Here is a 27,046-nt window from a genome sequence, read left to right as displayed (position 1 = left end):
TTTTTTTTATTCATTTTAGAGAGGAGAGAGAGAGAGAGAGAGGAGAGAGAGACAGGGGGGGGAGGAGCTGGAAGCATCAACTCCCATATGTCCCTTGACCAGGCAAGCCCAGGGTTTTGAACCAGCGACCTCAGCATTTCCAGGTCGATGCTTTATCCACTGCGCCACCACAGGTCAGGCCAGGTTAACTACATTTTAAAGAAAAACACTAGCTTTGAGGAGCTTGTGCTTTGGTGCTACTAGCCCCATGTGCTCTGCCGGCTACTAATAAATTCTTCTTCCTCCATCAAGTTGTCTGGATGTCTATTATCCTCCATTTGCAGGCCATTTCCTGCTGCAGATTGTTGGTGCGCTGGCCGGGAAGCATGGAGGAAGGACACTGGTGTCTGGCGGACTTCGGGTACCCCACTGAAGAGGCCCTGGGCTGCCCTGCTGAGTGCACACCAGGGATTTCCCTGTGTGGACACCTCACAGGGCAGAAGAGGAATCCCCAAGGGCCAGTCTCAGCAAGGATCAAACAACGGAGGAATGAGAAAGGGGGGTGCATCAGAGCGTGGTAAGGAAAACCAGACAAGGGTAGCTAGCTGAGGACCTGCCCCAATGGGCAGAAGAAAGGCCTGATCACCCTCCAGAGGTCAGGAGTGGTGACTTGTCGCCCTCCACAGGTGTGGCAGGCTGTGTGAAAGAGTGAATGAGACGGACAGTGGGTAGGAGTTCCAACTCCTTCACAGCGCCGAAGTGAGTGTTGGGTCCCCAACCATGGTTCCGTAAGGTGCCTTGTACAGCTAAGAGGCAGAGTTGTGTGCTGATGGTTTGTATCAGCCTGCCATAAGCCAAAAGGGCCTGCCATCTCTGTGAGGGGAGTGGCCGGTGACTGACTGAAGTGAGTGGCATCCCCTCCACGTTTCTCTTACCCTCCCCCAATTTCTTCTTGTGGCGTGACTGGTATTTGTCATGGGAGACAGGGAGGTTCACAGGGAAAACCTACTATCCTAGCACAATGATCAAGAACTTTAAGAAAGGGTTCTCAAGGGATTACGGAGTTACTCTGTCCCCAGGGAAATTGAGGACCTTGTATGAACTAGAATGGCCCGCTTTCGGGGTGGGTGGCCAGAAGGAAGCTTGGACAGGTCTGTTGTGCAGAGGGTGTGGCAGGTAGTCACTAGAGATCCAGGCGGGGGAGAGACAAGATGGCGATGGAGTAGGCAGACGTACCAACTTCCACCTCCCAGAACCAAAGTGGGTTACAAACTAATTTTAAGAACCATCACCTGGAAAAAACAACTTTGGACTGAACTAAGAGGACTCTTCAACCACGGAACACTGAAGAAGCCACACCGAGACTGGTAGGAAAAGCGGAAATGCGGAGAGGGCTGCCCAGCTCCCCGGAGCAAACAGCAGCTGGGAGAGACTCGCATGGCGGGAAGTGAGTTTAGCAGAGAGGGGAGGGTCCTGAATCCCAGGAACAAAGCCCCAGCCTGCAGCCCCAGAGCCTAGAAGAGGCGTATGGACAGTTTTTAGCTGGAAACAAGACAGGATACTATTTGTGAGAAAGAGACTGATTTCTCTGACCCAAGATTCTTCTTAAAGGGACCATGCAGAACACTTCTCTCACAACCACTCTCCCGGGGCTCTGGGGGACGGGGAGAGAGGAGAGGACTGGAGTAGCAGGAAGAGAGTATAATCTAGGCCTGACCTGTGGTGGCGCAGTGGGTAAAAGTGTTGACCTGGAAATGCTGAGGTCGCCGGTTTGAAACCCTGGGCTTGCCTGGTCAAGGCACACATGGGAGTTGATGCTTCCAGCTCCTCCCCCCATCTCTCTCTCCTCTGTTTCTCTCTCCCTCTCTCTCTCTCCTCTCTAAAAAAAATGAATAAAAAAAAAAAAAAAACACTTTAAAAAAAAAAAAAAAAAAAGAGAGTATAATCTAGGAGGCACAGGGAGAAACATTTTGAGAGACAGCCACCCTAACCTGTGGGACGAGTCACTCCCCAAATCTGAAGTGAATATTTCCCCTGGAAACAGCAATACCAGCAAAGGGAAGCAGGACACCAGCCAAACAAGCTCTCCCGCAGCACTCAGAGCAGTCACTTAGAAGGAGGGAGCTTTCGGGACTACAGTAGTGAGTGTTAGGGTCTGAGCTGCAGTGCCCGCACCCACACGGCTGAGGATTCGCCGGAAGGTGGGCAGCAGTGGGACACGGAAGCACGGTTCTGTCAGCAAGGGTGGAAGCTGGATGGCCACTGAGGCCCAGGTGAGAGCTTGGTCTTGCCCGGCTAGCGAGGAGGGGGCGTGCAAAAGTGGTCAAGCCCAGCTGCAGGCCGTCTGCATTCCAGTCTGTGGGGGGAGGGCAGGAGCCCCAGAAAGGGTGGAGACCAGCCCTTGAGCAAGGGCACAGGAACACAGCCTTGCCCCGCCTGTGGAACCTAGGTTTGTGGCCTGAGCAAGCTCCTCCCGCAGGGGTGGAGCCAAAAGCCCAGAACAGGCAGAGTCCCGCTACTGAGTGTGGGCACGCAGTCCCGCCCAGCCTGTGGAGCCAAGGCTTGCAGCCCTCCCAAGAGTGGGCTCCTCCTGCAAGGGCGGGGCGAAAGCCTGGAATCAGGGGGAGACCTGCAGCTGAGCAAAGGTGCTCACCCCTGCCCTCAGGGCTGAGCATAACGCCACCCATGGGGGCGGGGCGAAGGCCAAGGCTGCCCAGGCTTGTACACCTGAGCACGTGATCACAGCCACTCCCGTGAAGGAGAGGCGGAAATCACAGCAACAGTCCCAGAGGGTCGGCACTGGCAACACCCATACCTGAACACCCTAGGCAGCAGCAGCAGAGGGAATGGCGGGCCTGCAGACAGACCACACCTAGGGAACACAGAGGCCACACCCAGTGGACTCCAGTGGCCAAAACCTTCTTTTACACAGACAGAATGAGAAGGCAAAGAAATGCAACACAAATGAATCAAGAGAAATCCCCAGAAAAGGACCTGAATGAGTCAGATATAACCAAACTACCACATGCAGAGTTTAAAATAATGATTGTTAGGATGCTCAAAGATATTAGAACAACAATAGATGGTCATTACGAACACCTAAATAAAGATAGCAAATATAAAAAAGGACATTGAAATAATAAAAAAAGAATCAGTCAGAAATGACAAATACAATATCAGAAATGAAGAACACAATGGAAGGAATTAAAAGCAGAATGGATGAAGCTGAGAATCGAATCAGCGAGTTAAAGGACAAAATAAATGAAGGCACGGAAGCAGAGCAGAAAAAAGAAAAGACTCAAAAAGTCTGAGGAAACTCTAAGAGAGTTCTGTGACAACATGAAAAGAAATAACATCCACATCATAGGGGTTCCTTAAGAAGAAGAGAAAGAACAAGGGATACAGACTTTGTTCAATCATATCATAGCTGAAAACTTCCCTAAATTAAGGCAGGAAAACATCTCACAAGTTCAAGAAGCACAGAGAACTCCATTAAAAAGAAACCCAAAGAAATCTACACCAAGACACATCATAATTAAAATACCAAAGCTAAGTGATAAAGAGAAAATATTAAAAGCTGCTAGAGGAAAAAAAGACTATCACCTACAAAGGAGCCCCCATAAGGATGATTTCCGACTTCTCAACAGAAACACTTGAGGCCAGAAGGGAATGGCAAGAAATATTCAAAGTAATGCAGAACAAGAGCCTACGACCAAGACTACTTTATCCAGCAAGGCTATCGTTTAAAATTGAAGGAGAAATAAAAAGCTTTCCAGACAAAAACAAACAAACAAACAAAAAAACTCAAGAAATTCACTACAACCAAACCAAGGCTGCAAGAAATGCTGAGGGGCCTGTTGTAAACAGATCAAAGGAGAAAAAGAATATAGCAAAAGAGGAATACAGTTTTAAAGAATAAAATGGCAATAAACAATTACATATCAATAATAACCTTAAATGTAAATGGATTAAATGATCTGATCAAAAGACATGGGGTAGCTGCGTGGATAAGAAAATAAGACCCATACATATGCTGTCTACAAGAGACACACCTTAAAACAAAAGATGCACATAGACTGAAGATAAAAGGATGGAAAAAAAATATTTCATACAAATGGAAATAGAAAATAAGCTGAGGTAGCAATACTTATATCAGACAAAATGGACTTTAAAACAAAGGCTATAGTAAGAGATAAAGAAGGTCACTACATAATGACAAAGGGAGCAATCCAACAGGAAGATATAACCATTATTAATATCTACACACCTAATATAGGAAGGAGCACCTAAATATATAAAGCAGCCTTTGATGAATATAAAGGGTGAGACAACAGCAATACTATAATAGTAGGGGCTTTCAATACCCCACTAACATCACTAGATAGATCCTCAAGAAAGAAAATTAACAAAGAAACAGCAGACTTAAAGGACATACAAGAACAACTCAATTTAATAGATATCTTCAGAACCTTTCACCCTAAAGCAGCAGAATATACATTCTTTTCAAGTGCTCATGGTACATTCTCTAGGATAGACCACATGTAGGGCACAAGAGCGGTCTCAACAAATTTAAGAAGATTGAAATCATATCGAGCACTTTCTCTGATCACAATGGCATGAAACTAGAAATCAAACACAACAGAAAAACTGAAAAATACTCTAACACTTGGAAACTAAATAGCATGATATTAAATAACGAATGGGTTAACAAAGAGATCAAAGAAGAAATTTAAAAATTCCTAGAAACAAACGATACCGAGTATACAGCGACTCAAAATTTATGGGACACAGCAAAAGCAGTCCTGAGAAGGAAGTTCATAGCATTACAGGCATACCTCAAGAAGCTAGAAAAAGCTCAAATAAACAACTTGACCCTGCATCTAAAAGAACTAGAAAAAGAACAGCAAGTAAAGCCCAGAGCTAGAAGAAGGAAGGAAATAATAAAGATCAGAGCAGAAATACATGACATAGAGGCTAAGGAAACAATACAGAGGATCAATGACACCAGGAGCTGGTTCTTTGAAGAGGTAAACAAGATTGATGAACCTTTAACTAGAGATCCAGGCATTTACTGGACCAGGACCAGTAGTTTCTCTACATAGACACGTGGCTCATAGCTGGTATTGTACCCTCCCCCTTGGCTTAGAAGTCAGGCTTCCACTGTGTTAGTAGCAAGAGCAGGGGAGCATTCCACCAATTCAGTGCCAGAAATTTTAACCCCTAGTGAGTCAGAAGAAACAGAAACTTTGGCTCCCCCACCATGCATACTGGCAAGGCTTCACCCTTCCACATCTGGCTCCCCATCCATGCCAGAGACTGCTACTGACTTAGGCCTATCATCGCCAGGCCTATCAAGTCCCACCATAAGCTCGCCTGAGTGAGAGACACCTTTCACTGCCTTACTGGAACCAGGTCCAGGCTCTCCTTCCCTAGCTGGGAGGCTGCGCTCAAAGGCAGTACCCGGTGTGCAGATGCATTTGAGAGAAGTGAGGAACACAGTGATGAATGAAGAGGGGCTCATGGTAGAAAAGCAGGTGCTGGTATACCAACCTTTCATCACCACCGACCTCCTCAATTGGAAGCACCACACTCCCTTTTATACAGAAAAGCCTCAGGCCTTAATAGATCTCATGCAATCCATATTCCAGACCCACTATCCTACTTGGGCAGATTGCCATCAATTGCTCTTCTCCCTGTTCAACATGGAAGAAAGACGCCGAATAATACAGGTGGCGACTAAATAGCTGGAGGAGAATAACCCTGAGGGACACCAGAACCCCCAGGAATATGTGAGGGTCCAGATGCCAGGAGAGTATCCTAAGTGGGACCTGAATGTAGAGGAAGGCCTGAGACAGCTTAGGAGACACAAAGAGGCTCTCCTCCAAGGCCCCTAGAAAGGAAACCAAAAGGCCACTAATATCAACGAAGTGGCAGAGGCATTGCAAAGAAAGGACGAAAGTCCGGGTGACTTTTATGAGGGGTTATGTGAGGCCCACAGGATCCATACTCCTTTTGATCCAGAAAGTCCAGATAACCAACGGTTAATATGGCCTTTGCCAGCCAGAGTGCAGGAGATATATAAAGGAAGCTCCAGAAATTAAAAGGCTTCACAGTGATGAACATTTGTAGCCAACAAGGACTACATCAACAGAGAGGTTGCAAGCATGCAGGAGGATGAGCACCGAATGAAGAAGGCTGAGCTCACAGCTGCTGCCCTTCAGCACAGGGGCAAAGGACAGCCTCCCCAGTTTGAAAATGGGAAGACAGGCAAGGGAAAGAAAGGACAGTCATGCAGGGCCCCGTGCGGCATGTTCAGTGTGCTATCTGCCGGGGAACTGGTCACTGGAAAAATAACTGTCCCAGGCAGGACAAGGGGAGGCATGCTTGCCAGCCACCTCCAGAGGGGAAGACACACTGTTCAGTGTAGCTGGGGAATCCCTCTCAGACAAGGGCGACCGAACTCAGGGGCCCCTGGTGACTCTATGGTCCATATGATGGTAGGGGGCCAACAGATGGACTTCCTGATTGATACAGAGGCTACACACTCAGTGGTGACTCGGCCAATAATGCCCACATTGTAGGAACCACAGGAACACAGGCAGACCAGGCATTCTGCCTGCCCCGTAAATGTCCTATATGATGTCATGAGGTTATGCATCAGTTCTGTACATACCTGACTGTCCAGTGCCCCTGCTGGGACGTGATCTGCTGAGCCAGTGGTCGGCAAACTTATTAGTCAGCAGAGCCAAGTATCAACAGTACAATGATTGAAATTTCTTTTGAGAGCCGAATTTTTTAAACTTAAACTATATAGGTAGGTACATTCCTTATCGAGGTAGCGCTTGCAAGTGGTATTTTGTGGAAGAGCCACACTCAAGGTGCACAAGAGCTGCGTGTGACTCGCAAACCGCGAATGGTCGGCTAGAGTTCAGGTGCCAAAGCCTAGGTTAGTTCTCACACTAACCATCCCTAGAGAGGAGGAATAGAGAATTTTTACTACCAAGCCTGGAAAGCCACCCAGTCAGAGGCTAACCCAGAAATGGCCTGACGTGCATGTAGGCAGAGGATAATCCTTCTGGGCTAGCAATAAATCAAGTGCCAGTATGGATCAAGTTAAAGCCTAGGACACTGCCTGTGAGTCAAGAACAATACCTGATTCCTAGAGAAGCCTTGGAAGGAATCCAGGTGCATTTACAGAGGCTCAAGGAGCATGGCATTATTATCCCATGCCAGTCACCCTGGAATACTCCTTTGCTCCCTGTCAGAAAACCGGGAACCAATGATTATCGACCAGTAAAGGACTTGAGAGTTGTAAATGTGGCAGCAGTGACTCTGCACCCGACAGTACCAAACCCCTACACTCTCCTAAGCCTCTTCCCTGCCCACAACTTCTGGTTTACTTGCTTGGACTTGCAAGATGCCTTCTTTAGAGCAGGGGTCCCCAAACTTTTTACACAGGGGGCCAGTTCACTGTCCCTCAGACCGTTGGAGGGCCAGACTATAAAAAAAACTATGAACAAATCCCTATGCACACTGCACATATCTTATTTTAAAGTAAAAAAAACAAAACGGGAACAAATACAATATTTAAAATAAAGGACAAGTAAATTTAAATCAACAAACTGACCAGTATTTCAATGGGAACTATGCTCCTCTCACTGACCACCAATGAAAGAGGTGCCTCTTCTGGAAGTGTGGTGGGGGCCGGATAAATGGCCTCAGGGGGCCGCATGCGGCCTGCGGGCCAGGCCGTAGTTTGGGGACCCCTGCTGTAGAGTAAGACTGGCTCCTGAAAGCCAGTAGTGATTTGCCTTCCAATGGGAGGACCCGGCTAAGGGGCTAAGGTGCAGTACACCTGGACTAGGTTACCACAAGGGTTCAAGAACTCCCCTACCACCTTTGGGGAGGCCCTTGCTCGTGACCTCCAGACGTTTCCTGCACAGGACATTGAATGTGTCCTCCAGTTCGTAGATGACCTGTTGCTGGGTCACGAGACTCTCCAAGGATGTGCTCAAGGAACATACAAATTTCTATGCCATCTAGAGAAGAATGGATACAAGGTCTTTAAAAAGAAGGGTCAGATCTGCCAAAGGCAAGTAAAATACAGTGTGTCCGTATGTCATGGTGCACTTTTGACCGGTCACAGGAAAGCAACAAAAGACGATAGAAATGTGAAATCTGCACCAAATAAAAGGAAAACTCTCCCAGTTTCATACCTATTCAGTGCAGTTCCATGTGGGCTCACGCACAGATGTTTTAGGGCTCCTTAGGTAGCTATCCCGTATAGCCTCTACAGACTCGTCACTGACTGATGGCTACCAGAACGGAGTTTCTCCACCAAACTGCCAGTTTCCTTCAACTGCTTATCCCACCGAGTAATGTTATTCCTATGTAGTGGCACTTCGTTATAAAAGTGCCGATATTCACGTTGCACTTTGGTCACGAATTCTAATTTAGCGAGCCACAGAACACACTGAACTTTCCTCTGTACCGTCCACATCTCGACTGGCCATGGCCGTGGGCTGCTCCGCTGTATACACGGTGTTACGTCATCATCTGCGCATGCGCACATGCTGCCACATCATCCTACAGAAACTGGGAGGGTTTTCCTTTTATTTGGTGCAGATTTCACATTTCTATTGTCTTTTGTTGCTTTCCTGTGACCGGTCAAAAGTGCACCATGACTTTACAGACACACTACTTGGGATTCATTCTCCAGCAGGGGGAGAGGAGGCTAGGAGTAGAACGGAAACAGGTTATTCAGAACATTCCGGTCACCAACACGAGGAGACAAGTCATAGAGTTCCTGGGTGCAGTAGGATTCTGTCATTTGTGGATCCCCAATTTTGCAGTCTAGTCAAACCCCCTCTATGTAGGGGCCAGAACAGGACTGTGCTTTTCAGACTCTTAAAAAGGAGTTACAAGGTGCCCCAGTGCAAGGTCTTCCTAATCTAGCAAAACCTTTTGTGCTGTATGTCTCGGAGAGGAGCACAGCAGTAGGTGTATTAACCTAGGACTTGGGGTCATAGCCTAGATGGGTAGCTTACCTCTTCAAACAACTGAAAGGAGTTGCTAAGGGCTGGCCACTCTGCCTGAGAGTCTTAACAGCCACAGCAATGTTGGTACAAGAGGTAGACAAACTGGCTTTCGGACAAAACTTGAAGGTGCGGGTATCTCATGCAGTAGTAACTCTGATGAATGCAAAAGGGCATCATTGGCTAACAAATGCCTGTCTCACCAAATACCAGAGTGAAAACCCAAGGCTCGCAATAGAGGTGTGTACCACTTTAGACCCAGCGATGCTGCTCCCAGTGAACGAGGGAAAGCATCAGCACAACTGCTTAGAAGTGCTGAACTCCATGTACTCCAGCCAGCCAGACCTGTTAGACCAGCCCACAAGAGACCCAGATTGGGAGCTGTATGTAGATGGAAGCAGCTCTGTCATCTCACAAGGGCAAAGGCAAGCAGAGTATGCAGGGGTGACTCTAACAGAGACTGTGGAGGCGTGGCCTCAGCCCCAAGGCACCTCTGCTCAGTGGGCAGAACTGACTGCCCTAGAGCTCAATGAAGGAAAACAGCAAACATTTTTACCAATTTCTGCTTTGCCTTTCTTACCCTGCAAGTCCAGGGGCCATATATAAGGAAAGAGGGCTCCTGAGAGCTGGGGGCAAGGACCTTAAATATCCAGGAGAAATTCTATAGCTGCTGGAAGCAGTCTGGAAGCCAAAACAAACAGCAGTAATCCACTGCTGAGGACCCCAGAAGGAGGCAAGGTAGAAGCCCAGGGAAATGCCAGAGCAGATGCAGAGGCAAAGAGGGCTCTACTCTGTCCTCCCACAAGGCTACTATAACCCCTCTCATCCTGCGGATCCCGGATCTTGCACCCAAATACTGAGGGAGAGACAAGGTGGTAGAAAAGAAAGGGGCAAAAGAATTAAAGGACGGCTGGATGCAACTGCCAGATGGTAGAGTTGTCATCCCCATCTATTGGGACCGGCAGTGGCCCAAGCTTTACACACTGCCACCCACACGGGACAAGAAAAAACAGAAAAACCTCTAGGAAGGTATTTTTACATTCCTCTCCTAACAACTTTAGCCAAAGGAGTCAGCTTGCACTGCCCAACCTGCTGCTAGAATAATGCCAAATAAGGCCCCTTGATGCCTCCAGGTGTCCAGTCCTATGGGGCAGCCCCCATTGAGGATATACAAGTAGACTCACCAAAATGCCTCAAAGCCAAGGCTGCTGGTACTCGTTAGTAGTAGTGTACACCTACTCAGGACAGGTGTACACTTACCCCACCTGGACTGAAAAGGCCAGAGAAGTAACAAAGGCACTACTAAGAGAAGTCATTCCAAGGGTCAGACTGCCACTTCAGATAAGCTCTACAACAGCCCTGCTTTTGTGGCTAAGTTGTTACAATAAACAGCACAAGCATTAGGCATCACCGGGAAGCTTCATGCAGCAAACAGACCTCAGAGTTCCGGGAAGGTGGAACACATGAATAGGACTCTAAAGTCAGGGCTTAGCAAGTTACCCTATTTCCCCATGTATAAGATACACCTTAATTTTGGGGCTCAAAATTTGAAAAAAAATGTATTAAATAAAGTTACTGAACTCAAGTTTTATTCATCATAAAATTCACTCAACTCCTCATCCGTGCAAAAAAGCAGGAAATGCACGTGAAAAAAATCTACAACCACTGTATAAGACACACCCAGTTTTTAGACCTCAAATTTTTCCCAAAAAGAGGGGTGTGTCTTATACATGGGGAAATAAAGTATGTCAGGAGACCAATCTTAAATAAATGCAAGCTTTACCTTTAATTCTGTTTAAAATTTGGTGTACCCCATCCAAGAACACCAGGTACTCACTTTATGAGATATTACACAGTTTGCCAGGGACCCCCGAGAACTAGGAGAAACAGAACTACATAGCCACTAGAGGCTTCAGGCAAGGTGGCCTGTACCATATCCCAGTGGGTGTGATATAGGACTCTGATCAATCTGTTTGCTCCTGTTCATTCTTTTTCCCAGGTAAGCAGGTGTGGGCCAAAGACTGGAATCCAGCACCCCTCCATCCCAAGTAGAGAGGACCTACACAGTGATCCTCACAACTCCAACAGCTGCCAAAGTAGACGGAATACCTGCTTGGGTTCACCACAGTCGATTGAAGTGGGCGGCTCTCCCAGAGACGCCCCTCATGGACAGTGCAGATGGATCCCACCAACCCCGGCAAGCCGACCCTGAGAAAGAACATGCCCTGCTCCTGCCACAAACCGGAAGCTGGCTGGTCCACACACAACTGACCTGAGGAACCGTGCCATGGGGGTCCTTATAATAGGACTCTGGGGAGGAAAGGGAACTAGGAAGGAGGACTGTGAACTATGTATCCATATCACCAAGGAAGGTCCAAAAGTCTACCACCTTGCTTTTGCTCTAGTTTCTATGAATGCCAAGGAACCCAGAAGAAAGGGACTTGTACATACAATCAGACTCAGTATTCAGTATGTGACCCAGGAAATGATCAACCTTATATCTGTTATACCCCACAGTGTTCAAGGTAAAAGTAGCGAAGGGAGGAGGAGTTTAGGGATGAAATGATGAGCCAACCATGGCACAAACTAGGGTCAAAGGAAAGCCAGACAAGTCATCTTAAGGTTTGATGCATGTGCTGCTATGGTCATGCAGAAAGGGGATGTGGGTCCCTTGGTTGGGAGAGAAGCCACAGGGTAAGTGAAAAGTATATATATGCTCATAGCTACCCCTGTGGAATAACCTGTGATATTGGTCATATGTCCGATGGGCTACTTGGAAAAAGGACATCTCTAAAAAGAAATATACATATTTTTTAATTTTTTTTTTTTACAGAGACAGAGAGAGAATCAGAGAGAGGGATAGATAGGGACAGACAGACAGGAATGAAGAGATGAGAAGCATCAATCATCAGTTTTTCATTGCGACACCTTAGTTGTTCATTGATTGCTTTCTCTTATGTGCCTTGACCGCGGGCCTTCAGCAGACCGAGTAACCCCCTTGCTCGAGCCAGCGACCTTGGGTCCAAGCTGGTGAGCTTTGCTCAAACCAGATGAGCCCGCACTCAAGCTGGCAACCTTGGGGTCTCGAACCCGGGTCCTCCATATCCCAGTCCGACGCTCTATCCACTGTGCTACCGCCTGGTCAGGCTAAAAAGAAATATATTTTAAGAGAGGGGTAGCTCTTTCAAACTGCACCACCCATGGGTGCAATCCCTTAGAGCTAATCATAACCAATTCACTAAACCCCTGCTGGAAGGCTGGAGAAGTGCTACCACTTGGCCTTGATGGGAAGGGGCTAGATCCCATTGTTCCAATCCTTATCAGAGGTCAGGTACTGGACCACCCCACTCAAGCCTTCCAAGTATATAAGCCATTTTATGAGGAAGCAACTGAACCCCTACCCCCACCAACTAAGAATTTATTCCTTAGGATGGCTGAAGGAATAGCTCATTCCCTGAATGTCACTTCCTGCTATGTATGTAGGGGGACTCTAATAGGGGATAGATGGCCACAGGAAGCCAAAGTATTGTTTCCCACCGGGGCTATGCCAAATATATCGGCTCCCCACACTTCTAATGACAGCCAATGAATTTTTAAACATATACTGCTCACAAAACTTAGGGGATCGAAACGTGCAGATACTCCAGTACTTTTAGCCTTTTGTACAGTGCATTTTCACCAATGAAAGAAAAGTTGGGTTTGCATCTCATTTGCATAATCAAACAACTTTCTTTGACTTGTTTGCTTTTCTGATGTTCTTGTTTAATAAAAAAAAAACATGCTTTTGTTTATTCCTTCATACTCGTTTTGAAATACTCCCTAATTTTTGTGAGCAGTGTACTACTATAGGACAACACTGCTTGGCCAGACATGGAGGAAATTTCACTGAATCAGTCGAGAATTTAACTTGCCTTGGCCAAGGGTATCATAATGTCACCTCCAAACAAAACATGTGATGGAGAAATCAGACAGAGAAAAATCTTCGGCCAGGTTCCCAGAGTTAGCTGGAGCCTGGGAAGACCCCAGCAAGGCCCGAGACTGGACAGCACTGCGTGGACCATACTGGATCTGCGGAAATAGGGCCTACGTCCACCTTCCCAGGACTTGAGAAGGGAACTGTGTAATTGGAATGATAAAGCCATCTTTCCTCTTGCCTCTGAAAACGGGAACTGCTTAGCTACCCATCCCCACAGCCCTCACAACGGGCAAAGAGAATTCCAGATAAAAGACTAGACAGATAATGAGTGGCCCCGAGAAAGGATAATCCAATACTATGGACCTGCCACCTGGGCAGAGAATGGATCTTGGGGATACCGTACCCTCATTTACATGTTAAACCAGATTATCCGACTGCAGATAGTCTTAGAAATCATCACTAATGAGACTGGGAGACCCATAACCCTCCTTGCACATCAACAGACTCAGATGAGAAATGCCATCTACCAAAACAGGTTGGTGCTAGACTACCTGTTAGCAGCAGAAGGAGGAGTGTGTGGGAAATTCAATCTCACCAATTAATGCCTGCAGATCAATGACCAGGGCCAGGCAGTTGAGGATCTTGTCGAAAAGAAGACAAGACTGGCACATGTGCCTGTGCGAGTCTGGCACGGAAGGGACCTGATAGCCTTTTGGAGGGATGGTTCTTAGCCTTCGGCAAGTTTAAAACTTTAATAGGAATAGTTTTACTACTCCTAGAAGTCTGCCTGTTAGGACTGTGTTTGCTGTCTCTGGTAAAGAACAACTTAAAAAGCAAAGCCACCGTACAGCAATGAACCACGGCCCAGGTGTACTTTACCCACCACTATCGGGAAATCCTCTGGAGTTAAGACGAAGAATGTGAGACTCCAGCATAAAAAGAAAAAAAAAGAAAAAAGAAATTTCTAGAGTCTCAAAGGGGGGAATAAAAGGGGAGAAATCAGAAGAATACAGGAGAGGGAGTCTGCAATGTCTGTGATCTTATGACCACAGCTGTACCCCTTTATCAGTTCCCTGAAATAAACTTGCAGCACCAGCAAGAAAAATGGGATATGTGAATAGTCAAGGACAGACAGTCCAAAACTCCCCTCCTATTCCCACCCTTCCCAGAGACACAAAAGTCCCATAGGTCTGCAGACAGAGAAGTCAAAGGACTCAGGCACTTGTCATGTGAAAGCTAAAGCTGTAAAGGTATATAAGATTAAAAACACTAGCTTTGAGGAGGAGCTCGTGCTTTGGTGCTGCTAACCCCACGTGCTCTGCGGCTACTAATAAATTCTTCCTCCATCAAGTTGTCTGGACGTCTATTATCCTCCATTTGCAGGCCACTTCCTGCTGTAATATGTGTTATGTTTATTTTTTCACAATTAAAAAACAGATTATGCCTGACCTCTGGTGGTGCAGTAGATAAAGTGTCGACCTGGAATGTGAGGTCGCTGGTTCAAAACCCTGGGCTTGCCTGGTCAAGGCACATACAAGAAGAAACTACTATGAGTTGATGCTTCCCACTTCTCCAGCCTTTCTCTCTCTCTCTCTCACTCTCCCTCTCTCTAAAAATCAATAAATAAAATCTAAAAAAAAACCCAACAAAACACATTACCATTTAACTGGACTGTACACAATATACTGAGAAAAGTGTAAGCAGCCACTCATCTTCCCAGCACAGACGAGTGTGAGGGGTTACCTGTGGCGATCAAAGCCAGTTCATTTCCCTAAGACCATGAGTGTCTGCCTAACTTGATCTTATTTGATGCTCTTGGTAAAATAATAAGGGTTCTTCTTATGTTAATTATATAGGAAGATACTAAAATTAACATAATAATGACCTTAGTGAACATATTTATAAATAATGTAAATAAACAGAAAATATTCTAGTTCTCCAAGGCTCAGTTAACATGAAATCCACCTACAACAGAATAATAATGATCACAAACTAAACTTTAAGAATTCATATTTAATCTTACATTTTTAAAATTGTGTCAAAAATCAAGAATGAAAAAAAGTAGAACGAAAGACAAATACTACATGCAAAAACTAAACGAAAAAAGTTCTCATACCCAAAACCAGCCGAAGAAAGGAAATAATAAAAATCAGAGCAGAAATAAATGAAATAGAGAACAGAAAAACTATAGAAAAAAATTAATAAAACAAGGAGCTGGTTCTTTGAAAAGATCAACAAAATTGACAAACCCTTGGCAAGACTTACCAAGGAAAAAAGAGAAAGAACTCATATAAACAAAATCCAAAATGAAAGAGGAGAAATCACCACAGATATCATAGATATACAAATAATTATTGTAGAATACTACAAAAAACTATATGCCACCAAATTCAACAATCTAGAAGAAATGGATAAATTCCTAGAACAATAAAACCTTCCTAGACTGAGTCATGAAGAAGCAGAAAGCTTAAACAGACCAATCAGCAGGGAGGAAATAGAAAAAACTATTAAAAACCTCCCCCAAAATAAAAGTCTAGGCCCAGATGGTTATACTAGTGAATTCTATCAAACATTCAAAGAAGACTTGGTTCCTATTCTACTCAAAGTCTTCCAAAAAACTGAAGAAGAAGCAATACTTCCAAACACATTTTATGAGGCCAACATAACCCTTATACCGAAACCTGGCAAGGACGGCACAAAAAACCCCCACTACAGACCAATATCTCTAATGAATACAGATGCTAAAATACTAAACAAAATACTGGCAAATCGAATACAACAACATATTAAAAAAATAATACATCATGATCAAGTGGGATTCATCCCAGAATCTCAAGGATGGTTCAACATACGTAAAACAGTTAACATAATACACCATATCAACAAAACAAAGAACAAAAACCACATGATCTTTTCAATAGATGTGGAAAAGGCATTCAATAAAATACAATACAACTTTATGTTTAAGACACTCAACAAAATGAGTATAGAAGGAAAATATCTCAACATGATAAAGGCCATATATGATAAACCATCAGCCAACATCATATTAAATGGCATAAAACTGAGGACTTTACCCCTTAAATCAGGAACAAGACAGGGTTGTCCACTCTCTCCACTCTTATTTAACATGGTGCTAGAAGTTCTGGCCAGAGCAATCAGACAAGAGGAAGAAATAAAAGGCATCCATATCGGAAAAGAAGAAGTAAAGGTATCACTTTTTGCAGATGATATGATCCTATACATCAAAAACCCCAAAGACTCCACAAAAAGATTAGTAGAAACAATTAACAAATACAGTAAGGTCGCAGGATACAAAATTAATATACAAAAGTCCATAGCCTTTCTATATGCCAACAATGAAATATTAGAAAACAAACTCAAAAATATAATCCCCTTCATGATTGCAACAAAAAAAGTAAAATACCTAGGAATAAACATAACAAAGAATGTAAAGGACCTATGTAATTAAAACTACAAAGCATTGTTAAGGGAAATCGAAAAAGATACAATGAGATGGAAAAATATTTCTTGTTCTTGGATAGGAAGAATAAATATAATCAAAATGGCCATATTACCCAAAGCAGTTTATAAATTTAATGCAATTTCCACAAAGTTCAGATGACATTTTTTAAAGAAATGGAACAAAAAATCATCAGATATATATGGAACTATAAAAACCCCCAAATAGCCAAAGCAATCCTAAGGAAAAAGAATGAAGCTGGAGGCATTACAATACCTGACTTCAAACTATATTATAGAGCCATGACAATCAAAACAGCATGGTATTGGCAGAAAAATAGACACTCAGACCAATGGAACAGAATAGAAAACCCAGAAATAAAACCATATGTATATGGTCAAATAATTTTCGATAAAGGGGCCAACAACACACAATGGAGAAAAGAAAGCCTCTTCAACAAATGGTGCTGGGAAAACTGGAAAGCCACATGCAAAAGAATGAAACTCGACTTGAAACTTGTCCCCCTGTACTAAAATTAATTCAAAATGGATCAAAGACCTAAATATAAGACCTGAAACAATTAAGTACAGAGAACAAAACATAGGTTCTAAACTCATGAACCTTAGTTTTAAAGAGCATTTTATGAATTTGACTTCAAAGGCAAGGGAAGTGAAGGCAAAGATAAATGAATGGGACCACATCAGACTAAGAAGTTTTTGCTCAGCAAGAGAAACCGACAACAACATAAACAGACAGCCAACTAAATGGGAAATGATATTTTCAAACAACAGCTCAGATAAGGGCCTAATATCCAAAATATACAAAGAACTCATAAAACTCAACAACAAAGAAACAAACAATCCAATAAAAAAAAGGGAAGAGGACATGAACAGACACTTCTCCCAGGAAGAAATACAAATGGCCAACAGATATATGAAAAGATGTTCATCTTCATTAGTTATTAGAGAAATGCAAATCAAAACTGCAATGAGATACCACCTCACACCTGTTAGATTAGCTATTATCAACAAGACAAGTAATAGCAAATGTTGGAGAGGCTGTGGAGAAAAAGGAACCCTCATACACTGTTGGTGGGAATGTAAAGTAGTACAACCATTATGGAAGAAAGTATGGTGGTTCCTCAAAAAACTGAAAATAGAACTACCTTATGACTCAGCAATCCCTCTACTGGGTATATACCCCCAAAACTCAGAAACATTGATACATAAAGACAAATGCAGCCCCATGTTCATTGCAGCATTGTTCACAGTGGCCAAGACATAGAAACAACCAAAAAGCCCTTCAACAGATGACTGGATAAAGAAGATGTGGCACATATACACTATGGAATACTACTCAGCCATAAGAAATGATGACATCGGATCATTTACAACAAAATGGTGGGATCTTGATAACATTATACAGAGTGAAATAAGTAAATCAGAAGAAACCAAGAACTACATGACTCCATATGTTGGTGGGGCATAAAAACAAGACTAAGAGACATGGACAAGAGTGTGGTGGTTAGGGGGGGGGGAGAGGAGAGAAAGAGGGAGACGGGAAGGGGGAGGGGGAGGGGCACAAAGAAAACTAGATAGAAGGTGACGGAGGACAATCTGACTTTGGGTGATTGGGTATGCAACATAATTGAATGACAAGATAACCTGGACATGTTTTCTTTGAATATATGTACCCTGATTTATTAATGTCACCCCATTAACAGTAATAAAAATTTATTTATATAAAAAAAGTTATCATGATGGCTACAAAACACAGGAAAAAGATACAAAGAAATGTTAATAAACATAATTTCCTGTCAAAGGTAAAAAATTAAATAGACTACAACTAGTAGACACAATGAGTTATACAAAATCGCCTCTAATTCAAATAAGAAACATTTATTCTTTATTTGTTCTAAGCAAGGTATGGTAAAAAAGGATGATGTTTTATGAAATGATGCTATTTCACTCTCGCTTTGCCCTACACAGCAGCAAGGGAAAGGGGCTTGCTCGGCTGGGGACTATGGGTGCACACAGAAAACCTCAGGAGGCACTGGAGGTGAGTGTCAGAGAAGACACATTTCTAACGGAAGTCAGGAAATGAACACCTGAGCCAAGTTGTAAGGAATGAGGAAGGCCATGGAAAAGTGGGAGGAGGCTGGGGAAAGAGGGTACTGGCTAGACCAAGACATGCCGGAAGGGGAGAGCATGGAGCGCTGCAAGAACCCCAGGAGCTCATCACGCATTGTGAAAGGTACAACACACAGGAGAGTCTGTAGTTAAAGCAAGAGAGTGAGTGGAAGCCACGCCAGACTGAACGGAGGAAATGACGTCCTGAAAATCAAATGACCATGACATTTGTGAATTAGAAGGATTTCATGGTAGCCTCTGAAGAGAAATTAGGTTAAGCAGGCAGACTACTTAATAGGGTACAGCTGTAACTGAGGCAAGAAATTTACAACCTGATCTATGGCGGAGGCAAGGGCCACAGAAAGGAGTGGGGGATTCAGGGACAACTGGGGGGTGCTAAGGAACAGGACTAGGTGACAAATGTGGAAAGAAAGAGGAAATACCCAGGGTAACTTGCAGGATAACCCCCAGGTGGTAGAAAAAGAGAAGCCCACTTACAGCCCTGTGGTGCTGCAGCTATGTGGGGGGCATCCAAGAGATGTCCCATAGCCATCTGTTCCATTGTGTCACACTTACTCTTACCCAAAAGCCTCCTATGGCCCCTAGCAATGATATAAGGTCTGCAGCTGGCATGACAAGAGCTACCAGATCTTGATATCCATCCAATGGCCTGAACGCTCAGCAAGGAGGAAAGTACGGCAGTAACAGCCACATCGGCACTTGGATCAGGGACTTTCTAGTCAGTTGGACGTCTGCCTTCTCTCCAGTATGCAAGAACTTCTTGCTCGTCAGGCTCCTTCTCAACAACCCAATGGCTATAAGCCTTGGCGGAAACACCAACTATTTCCTCTGCAGAAAAAGTGCTCCACCCTTCGGCTTCCGTGCTGTCCATCCCCCAGTGCATGTACCAGGATCTTCACACACCTCCAACGATGCAGGCCCAGCCCCAACAGGTGCCCCTTCCCAGTCTAACTGCTCACATGCTCTCGCCAATGAAAGGTCCTCTGTGCTCATCTCAGACCACCCTGGTCTCTCACCTGTCCTTTCAGATTCATCTGAAGGCCCCTGGCCCCAGCTCCTGTGTCTTCCTCTCCATTAACTCCATGTCTTCCCATTTTACCCCTCTTCATTCACACTACCCATGCAGGCACCTAAGTACTGTGTTTTACCCTCACCATTTTCCAGCTGTGTAACTTATCCAAGTAAATTACAAACTTCTCCAAAATCTGGTTCTTCAGGTATAAAACTGGAATGATGGTATGTATTTCACAGGACTGTCATGAAGATTAAATGAGATTATAAACATAGAGTGTCTAAATCAGTAGGAACTAAATAAATGCCACTCCCCTTTCCTCCCTCACGTCGTCTACAGATTCTCTGAGGACATTATTTCTTTTGTACATGCCAGAGAAGCCAGCATGGTGTAACAAGCATCAATAGGTATTTTTGCAGAATTCTTGAAATGGGTGCCGAAACGCTTCCCCATCTGTACAGATCAAAGACACATTACGTAGCAAATCCTTAATGAACTAGTGGACCGGGGCAATAATCGTCATGTCTATTAACAAAAGAGTGACAACTGGACATTTTGTACCCTTTAAAGTACACACTACAATTTATGAAATATTACTGATTGAAACTCTAAGTCTAACTACTAGTTCGGACGGCATACAAGGACAGAGGATGTTAAATACCACCCTGGGAAGCAATCAGCAAATGCTGAACGTGGGAAAGAACAAGGACAAAGACACAGTTCCTTCCACTAATAAAAAATAGCAAAGGGAAAAAGAAGGGGAACCTACATATAAATCTAAAAAGAAATGCAATAGATGGATTCTTCTTTGGATCTTCACTTAAGTAAACCAACTGTTTAAAAAGCATTTATGAGGCCCTAGCCAAGTAGCTCAGTTAGAGTGTCATCCAGATACACCAAATGTGCAGGTTTAATATCCAGTCAGGGCACATGCAAGAAGCTACCAATAAATACATAAAATAAGTGTAATAAAAAATCAATGTTTTTTACTGTCTCCAAAAAATCAATAATATAAAATAAAAATTAAAAAGCCCTGCCTGACCTGTGATGGCGCAGTGGATAAAGTGTGACCTGGAAATGCTGAGGTCGCCGGTTCGAAACCCTGGGCTTGCCTGGTCAAGGCACATATGGGAGTTGATGCTTTCAGCTCCTCCCCCTTCTCTCTCTCTCTGTCTCTCTCTCCTCTCTCTCCCTCTCTGTCTCTCTCTCTCCCTCTCTCTGTCCTCTCTAAAAAAAAAAAATGAATAAATAGAACTTTATATAGAAATTAAAATCATCAATTTAAAAAAAATAATAAATAAATAAATAATTAAAAAAAAATAAAAAAGCCCTTAGACAATCAGGGACACTGAAGCACTGGGAATATTTGATGACATTAATAATACTGTCAGCTTCTTAAGGTGAAATAACATTATTCTGGTTGTATTTTAAAAACAGATTCATGTTTCAAAGATAGAAATTGAGCTGGCCCTGGCCGGTTGGCTCAGTGGTAGAGCATCGGCCTGGCGTGCAGAAGTCCCGGCTTCGATTCCCAGCCAGGGCACACAGGAGAAGCGCCCATCTGCTTCTCCACCCCTCCCCCTCTTCTTCCTCTCTGTCTCTCTCTTCCCCTCCCTCAGCCAAGGCTCCATTGGAGCAAAGATGGCCCGGGAGCTGGGGATGGCTCTATGACCTCTGCCTCAGGCGCTAGAGTGGCTCTGGTTGCAACAGAGCGACGCCTCAGATGGGCAGAGCATCACCCCCTGGTGGGCGTGCCAGGTGGATCCTGGCCAGGCGCATGCGGGAGTCTGTCTGACTGCCTCCCCGTTTCCAACTTCAGAAAAATACCAAAAAAAAAAAAAAAAAGATAGAAACTGAGCTATTTATTGTTGGAAAGGTATGAAATCTGGAATTTGCTTCAAAATAATTTACCAGTGGTGAATGGAAGCAGAGTAGGGATAGATTTGAAACAAGACTGGCCATGAGTTGCTAACTGTTGAAACTGAATGATGGGAACACAGGGAGGTCATTACATCATTCTAAGTTTTGCGCCTTATATTTTTTATAACAAAAAGTAAAAGTGCAGTGTTGGCCCAGCATGTGGAAGTCTCAGGTTCAATTCCCAGCCAGGGTAACAGGAGAAGCGTCCATCTGCTTCTCCACCCTTTGCCCTCTACTTTCTCTCTTCCCCACCTGCAGCCAAGGTTCCATTGGAGCAAAGTTGGCCTGGGAGCTGAGGATGCCTCCATGGCCCCCACCTCAAGCACTAGAATGGCTCAGGTTGCAACGGAGCAACACCCCAGATAAGCAGAGCATCGCCCCCTAGTGGGCTTGCTGGGTGGATCCCTGTCAGGCGCATGCGGGAGTCTGTCTCTCTGCTTCCCCACTTCTGACTTCAGAAAAATACAAAAAAAAGTAAAAGTGCAAAGTATAAAAAGATATGCAAACTATTCTACTATGATCAAACCACCAATCTTTTCAGTTCTACTGCTCCCTCTCTCCCATCCCCAGTTCTTCAAACATATCGAGATATCCAGTTCCGAAATACTGCCTCTTCCACCTTTATTTATTAAAATATATCAAGTGCCTCAAACCTACATAACTCTTAGTCACTACTCAATACTCTTTTTTTTTTTAATTTTTTTTAAATTTTATTTTATTTATTCATTTCAGAGAGGAGAGAGAAAGGAAGAGGGAAAGAGGAGAGAGAGAGACAGAGAGAGAAGGTGGGGAGGAGCTGGAAGCATCAACTCCCATATGTGCCTTGACCAGGCAAGCCCAGGGTTTCAAACCGGCGACCTCAGCATTTCCAGGTCGATGCTTTATCCACTGCACCACCACAGGTCAGGCCCTACTCAATACTCTTGCTCACCAGTCCTTCGCTCCATGATCCTTGCTGAACCTCAACCTAGGGCCAATCAGACTGCCTGTGTCTATGTGCTCCTGGCCACTGCTGCAGAAAAGATCCCAGGTCTGGGGAGCTCCTCTCTTATGCTGCTCCCAGGCCACCTTGCCCTCCCTAATCAGCAAGGTCTTCTCCCAGTCCTGTTCACATTTACAAAGTAAATAGAGATCTTCTAGTGGACACACCTCCCTCCAACGTGTTTACAATGAGGCAAGATAGCAGGAAGCCAGAATTCCTTGACTAGTGGGATGGGGAAACAGAGACAGACAGTTAAGTGGCTGAGCAATTTACAACCAGGTAAGAAATCCCAAGGTCTTATTTTCCTTAACCAAGGACACTTAGGAGCAGCCAGTTTACATATTCCAGAGCTTGCAGGGGGGAGACAAGCCTTGGTCTAGTCCAGGGGTAGTCAGCCTTTTCATACCTACCGCTCACTTTTGTATCTCTGTTAGTAACTTTACTTTATAAAATTTATAAAGCAGAGTTACAGCAAGTTAAAGCATATAATAATAATTACTTACCAAGTACTTTATGTCGGATTTTCACTGTTTGGCAGAATAAATCTTTATAAAAAACCTTACTATAGTTAAATCTATCTTTTTATTTATACTTTGGTTGCTCCGCTACCGCCCACCATGAAAGCTGGAGCACCCCCTAGTGGGCGGTAGGGACGAGGTTGACTACTACTGGTCTAGTCCTCTTTAGTGGCTTTCTTTCTTTTTTTTTTTTAATTTTTTATTTATTTATTCATTTTTAGAGAGAGAGGAGAGAGAGAAGGGGGAAGGAGTAGGAAGCATCAACTCCCATATGTGCCTTGACCGGGCAAGCCTGGGGTTTTGAACCGGCGACCTCAGCGTTCCAGGTCGACGCTTTACCCACTGCGCCATCACAGGTCGGGCGGTGGCTTTCTTTGAAGGTGAAATGACCAGGCAATGATCCTATCCCTCTATTAGCTTATTTTGATGAACCAGCATATCAAAGGACACACCTGGAAGGCTGGTGACTATTCCATTGAGATCTTCTGTTGAAGCCTCCCCTAAACTTCCCACCTTTAGGAAACAGGTAAGAACCCTTAAGTCAAAGGACCCAGTGTGTGCTCTCTTTGGAGCAGGCCTATGACTCCCCCCTACACCCCACACCCACCCCTTCTTTCCTCAGGGGTATATCTTTGCCTTCTTTCTCCTAAGCTCTAAAGGTCCCCAGGAAACTCACAACCAGGAGAGCAGCAGGCATGTCCCAGCCTAACTCCCTGAACCTGTCTCCCAGGGCCCTCCTTTTGCCTTTATAACTTGTTTCCTGAGTCCACACAACCCAGCTGGCTCACTTTTTCTGCCTTTGCGACTTTCTTTCTAAAGGGTCAAGGCAGCCTCACCAAGGCTCCACTCTTCTCATGTTTCCAAAGGCCCAAGGCAGCTCTTCCAAGCCTTGCTAATGTTGCTATGACCTTGCCTCTTCTTTCTTAAGCCCTTCCTTTGTTTCACTGTCCCCAGCCTTAATAAATGTACTCTCACAATCACCTGGGCTTGTGTCGTGAAATCCTTCCTGCATGAAATCAAGAACCACACGTTCCGAACTGTACTGGGGCAGACCCGTCTCAACCCTAGTCCCTTACCAGTGAGAGCAAGACCACTCATTATAACCATTTCCGTTAATATGGTAACTCTTTTAAGGGAAGTTCACACTTTAACAGCCACTCCTCAGCCTGTCCCTGTTCATTATGTTTGTTATCCACTATGCTACCACAGGTCAGGCAAGTAGGTGCCTTTACAGGACCTGAAGTTGGATCAACTTAATTAACACAGCTGGGTTGCAATTTGTCCTACTTGGAAGAAAAAGCTATGTTTATTAATACATGTATTGGCCCAGCCTGCATCAAAAATTATGTTCAGGCCCTGGCTGGTTGGCTCAGCGGTAGAGCTTCGGCCTGGCGTGCGGGGGACCCGGGTTCGATTCCCGGCCAGGGCACATAGGAGAAGCACCCATTTGCTTCTCCACCCCCCCTCCTTCCTCTCTGTCTCTCTCTTCCCCTCCCGCAGCCAAGGCTCCATTGAAGCAAAGATGGCCGGGGCGCTGGGGATGGCTCCTTGGCCTCTGCCCCAGGCACTAGAGTGGCTCTGGTCGCAACAGAGCAACGCCCCAGAGGGGCAGAGCATCGCCCCCTGGTGGGCAGAGCATCGCCCCTGGTGGGCGTGCCGGGTGGATCCCGGTTGGGCGCATGCGGGAGTCTGTCTGACTGTCTCTCCCCGTTTCCAGCTTCAGAAAAATACAAAAAAAAAAAAAATTATGTTCAGAACCCTGGTTGAACAGCTAATTGGCTAGAGCATCCTTGGAAGCAGAGGTGGCCCGTTCTGTCCCAGTCAGTGCGCATACAGGAACAGATCCATGTTCCAATCTCTCCTTTCCTTTCTTGCTAAAATCAATCAATAAAATTTTTTTTAAATGTTCAAAGGAATTTATTAAGTTAATAAATACTGAGCCTGACCAGGCGGTGGCGCAGTGGATGGAGCACCAGACAGGGATGCAGAGGACCCAGGTTTGAGACCCCGAGGTCGCCAGCTTGAGCGGGGGCTCATCTGGTTTGAGCAAAGCTCACCAGCTTGGACTCAAGGTCGCTGGCTCGAGCAAGGGGTTACTCCGTCTGCTGAAGGCCCACGGTCAAGGCACATTTGAGAAAGCAATCAATGAAAGCAATCAATGAACAACTAAGGTGTCACAACGAAAAACTGATGATTGATGCTTCTCATCCCTCTCTGTTCCTGTCTGTCTGTCCCTATCTATCCCTCTCTCTGACTCTGTAAATAAATAAATACATACTGAGTGTTGGCTACTTGCCTAAATGATGAACCCATTCCCATTACCAACCCATTCCCTTTTCAGTATGGGTGTACTGTAGGATATTTGACAGATCCCTCCATTGTCAAGGTGTGCCTGACTCAGATGATGAGACCTAAAAGCCTTTAGTAATCCTATATATGTTTTCGAAATGAAAAAAAAAAAAAAAAAAAGGTAGTCTGACAACAGAACCGAATATCTAACTAAACACCAAGCCCTACCTCTTGGCCGGCGCTAAAACCAGACAATAAGGAAGTAGTTTTAAACCTCTCAGTGCAGGGATGGCGGTAAGGACTCAGTACGGATGAGTTTCAACATGCACAGCAGCAAGTCCTTCATCCGCTTAGGAAACACTCCTCGTTTCCAACCTGTTCGCTCTGACCCTGGGAAACGTACACAAACAAGCCTTGCACATAAGTAGCGATGGATGAGGAGTACGAGAAGGAGCCACGTGGGCTGGACCCTGTAGCCGACTGGCCCAGCGATGTCAGGGAGCTGTTACAAGGTTTCGGGATAAAGGCCAGTTTTCTCTTCCGGGAGGGAGAAGAGTTTGGGGAGCGTCCGGGGGAAAGAAAGGAGTGCGAACCGGGTCCTCCGCCTGACAGCGCCGCGGGGAGGAGGGAGGGCGCAGCGTCCCCAGTGGACCTGCCCGGCGGTGGGGGCGGGGCTGGCAGCACCGAGGAGCAGGTCCCGCCGCGTCTGCAGCCGCGCTCCCGCGGCTACGGTCCCTAGTGGAGGCTCTGCGGGCGCGCCGCGGGCTCAGGCCACGCGGGGACACAGTTCTCGTCTGCATTACCCCTGCGGGCTGGACCTGGGGGCCGGGTCAGGACCTGCGGCGGAGCCCGGACGGCTACCGGGAGGCCGCGCACTTACCCTGGGCCGGAGAGCACGGGCGCGGCGCGGGCCGCGCGGAGAGGGGACGCGCGCGCTGCTCCGGGCTCAGGAGATCGGCGGCGGCGAGGGTCACTCGGAAGAGCCAGCTGCGGGTGCGGCCAGACATACGAAGCGACGTCCGCGTCCGGGGCCCGCAGCGTCCCGGCGGAGCAGCCGGCGGCCGGGCTCGCACACGTGCGGCGTAGGAACAGGCGGGCCTCGCCCGGCCCCGCCCCCAAGGCGTAGCCCGCCCACCGCGCCAGCCCCGCCCACGTGCCCCTGGGCGCTTGGAGCCGCCTCTCTCCAGGCTGTACGCGGCTGCATCCCTTGGCTTTTCTAGCTGCTAGGTGGGGAGGCCACGGTGGCCCTTTCCACTCCCAGAGCTTCCCAGGCGGTGGATCTGGGCTTTGGTGAGGGCAAGAAGTGATTTTACAGGCACCAAAGAGTCCTTTAATGTCTTCGTATGCAGCGGATCCAAGAGCACCATTTTCCAACTTCGATTTACTTGCATGCGTGACGGCACCGGAGTAGGACCCCCTTCAAACATCGTTATCATAGCAAGTTTGTGGTTTGTATAAAGAAAAATAAAATTCATTACTCTACCCATGCTCTTCAAGTAGCAAACATTTCCAGACCAAATCCTTAAATAGCTTTTGAACATTTAATATTTTGCCACACTTCAATCCTGAGTGAAAAACCAGTTATTTCAAGTCCTTATGTTTTTGCTAAAATTTTTTTATTGTGGTAAAATACACACATAATATTTTACAATTTAACCATTTTTAAGTATACAGTATAGTGGTATTGAGCACATTTACATTGTTGTGCAACCATCACCACCATCCATCTCCAGAGCTCTTCATCTTGAAAACTGAAACTTTTTTTTTTTTTTTTTTCTGAAG

The 27,046-nt window shown here is 45.5% G+C and overlaps 1 protein-coding gene across 2 annotated transcripts in view; it reads right to left on the bottom strand.

The window, feature by feature from the left end:
- The window catches only part of PUS7 (pseudouridine synthase 7), an 82,961-nt gene extending 56,569 nt beyond the window's left edge, over positions 1-26,392 (bottom strand). Inside the window, exon 1 of one of the 2 annotated variants that reach the window (XM_066354343.1) lies at positions 26,145-26,392. In XM_066354343.1, coding sequence (XP_066210440.1) covers positions 26,145-26,271 — 127 coding nt within the window. In that variant the 5' untranslated portion in view covers positions 26,272-26,392. The remainder of the gene's footprint in view (positions 1-26,144) is intronic. The other variant, XM_066354342.1, reaches the window with a different exon arrangement.
- Positions 26,393-27,046: the final 654 nt, after the last annotated feature.

Source organism: Saccopteryx leptura, chromosome 12, assembly GCF_036850995.1.
Source record: "Saccopteryx leptura isolate mSacLep1 chromosome 12, mSacLep1_pri_phased_curated, whole genome shotgun sequence".
Classification (NCBI taxonomy): Eukaryota; Metazoa; Chordata; class Mammalia; order Chiroptera; family Emballonuridae; genus Saccopteryx; species Saccopteryx leptura.
Note: the sequence above shows the minus strand (reverse complement) of the source record. Positions and strands in the feature narration are given on the sequence as shown.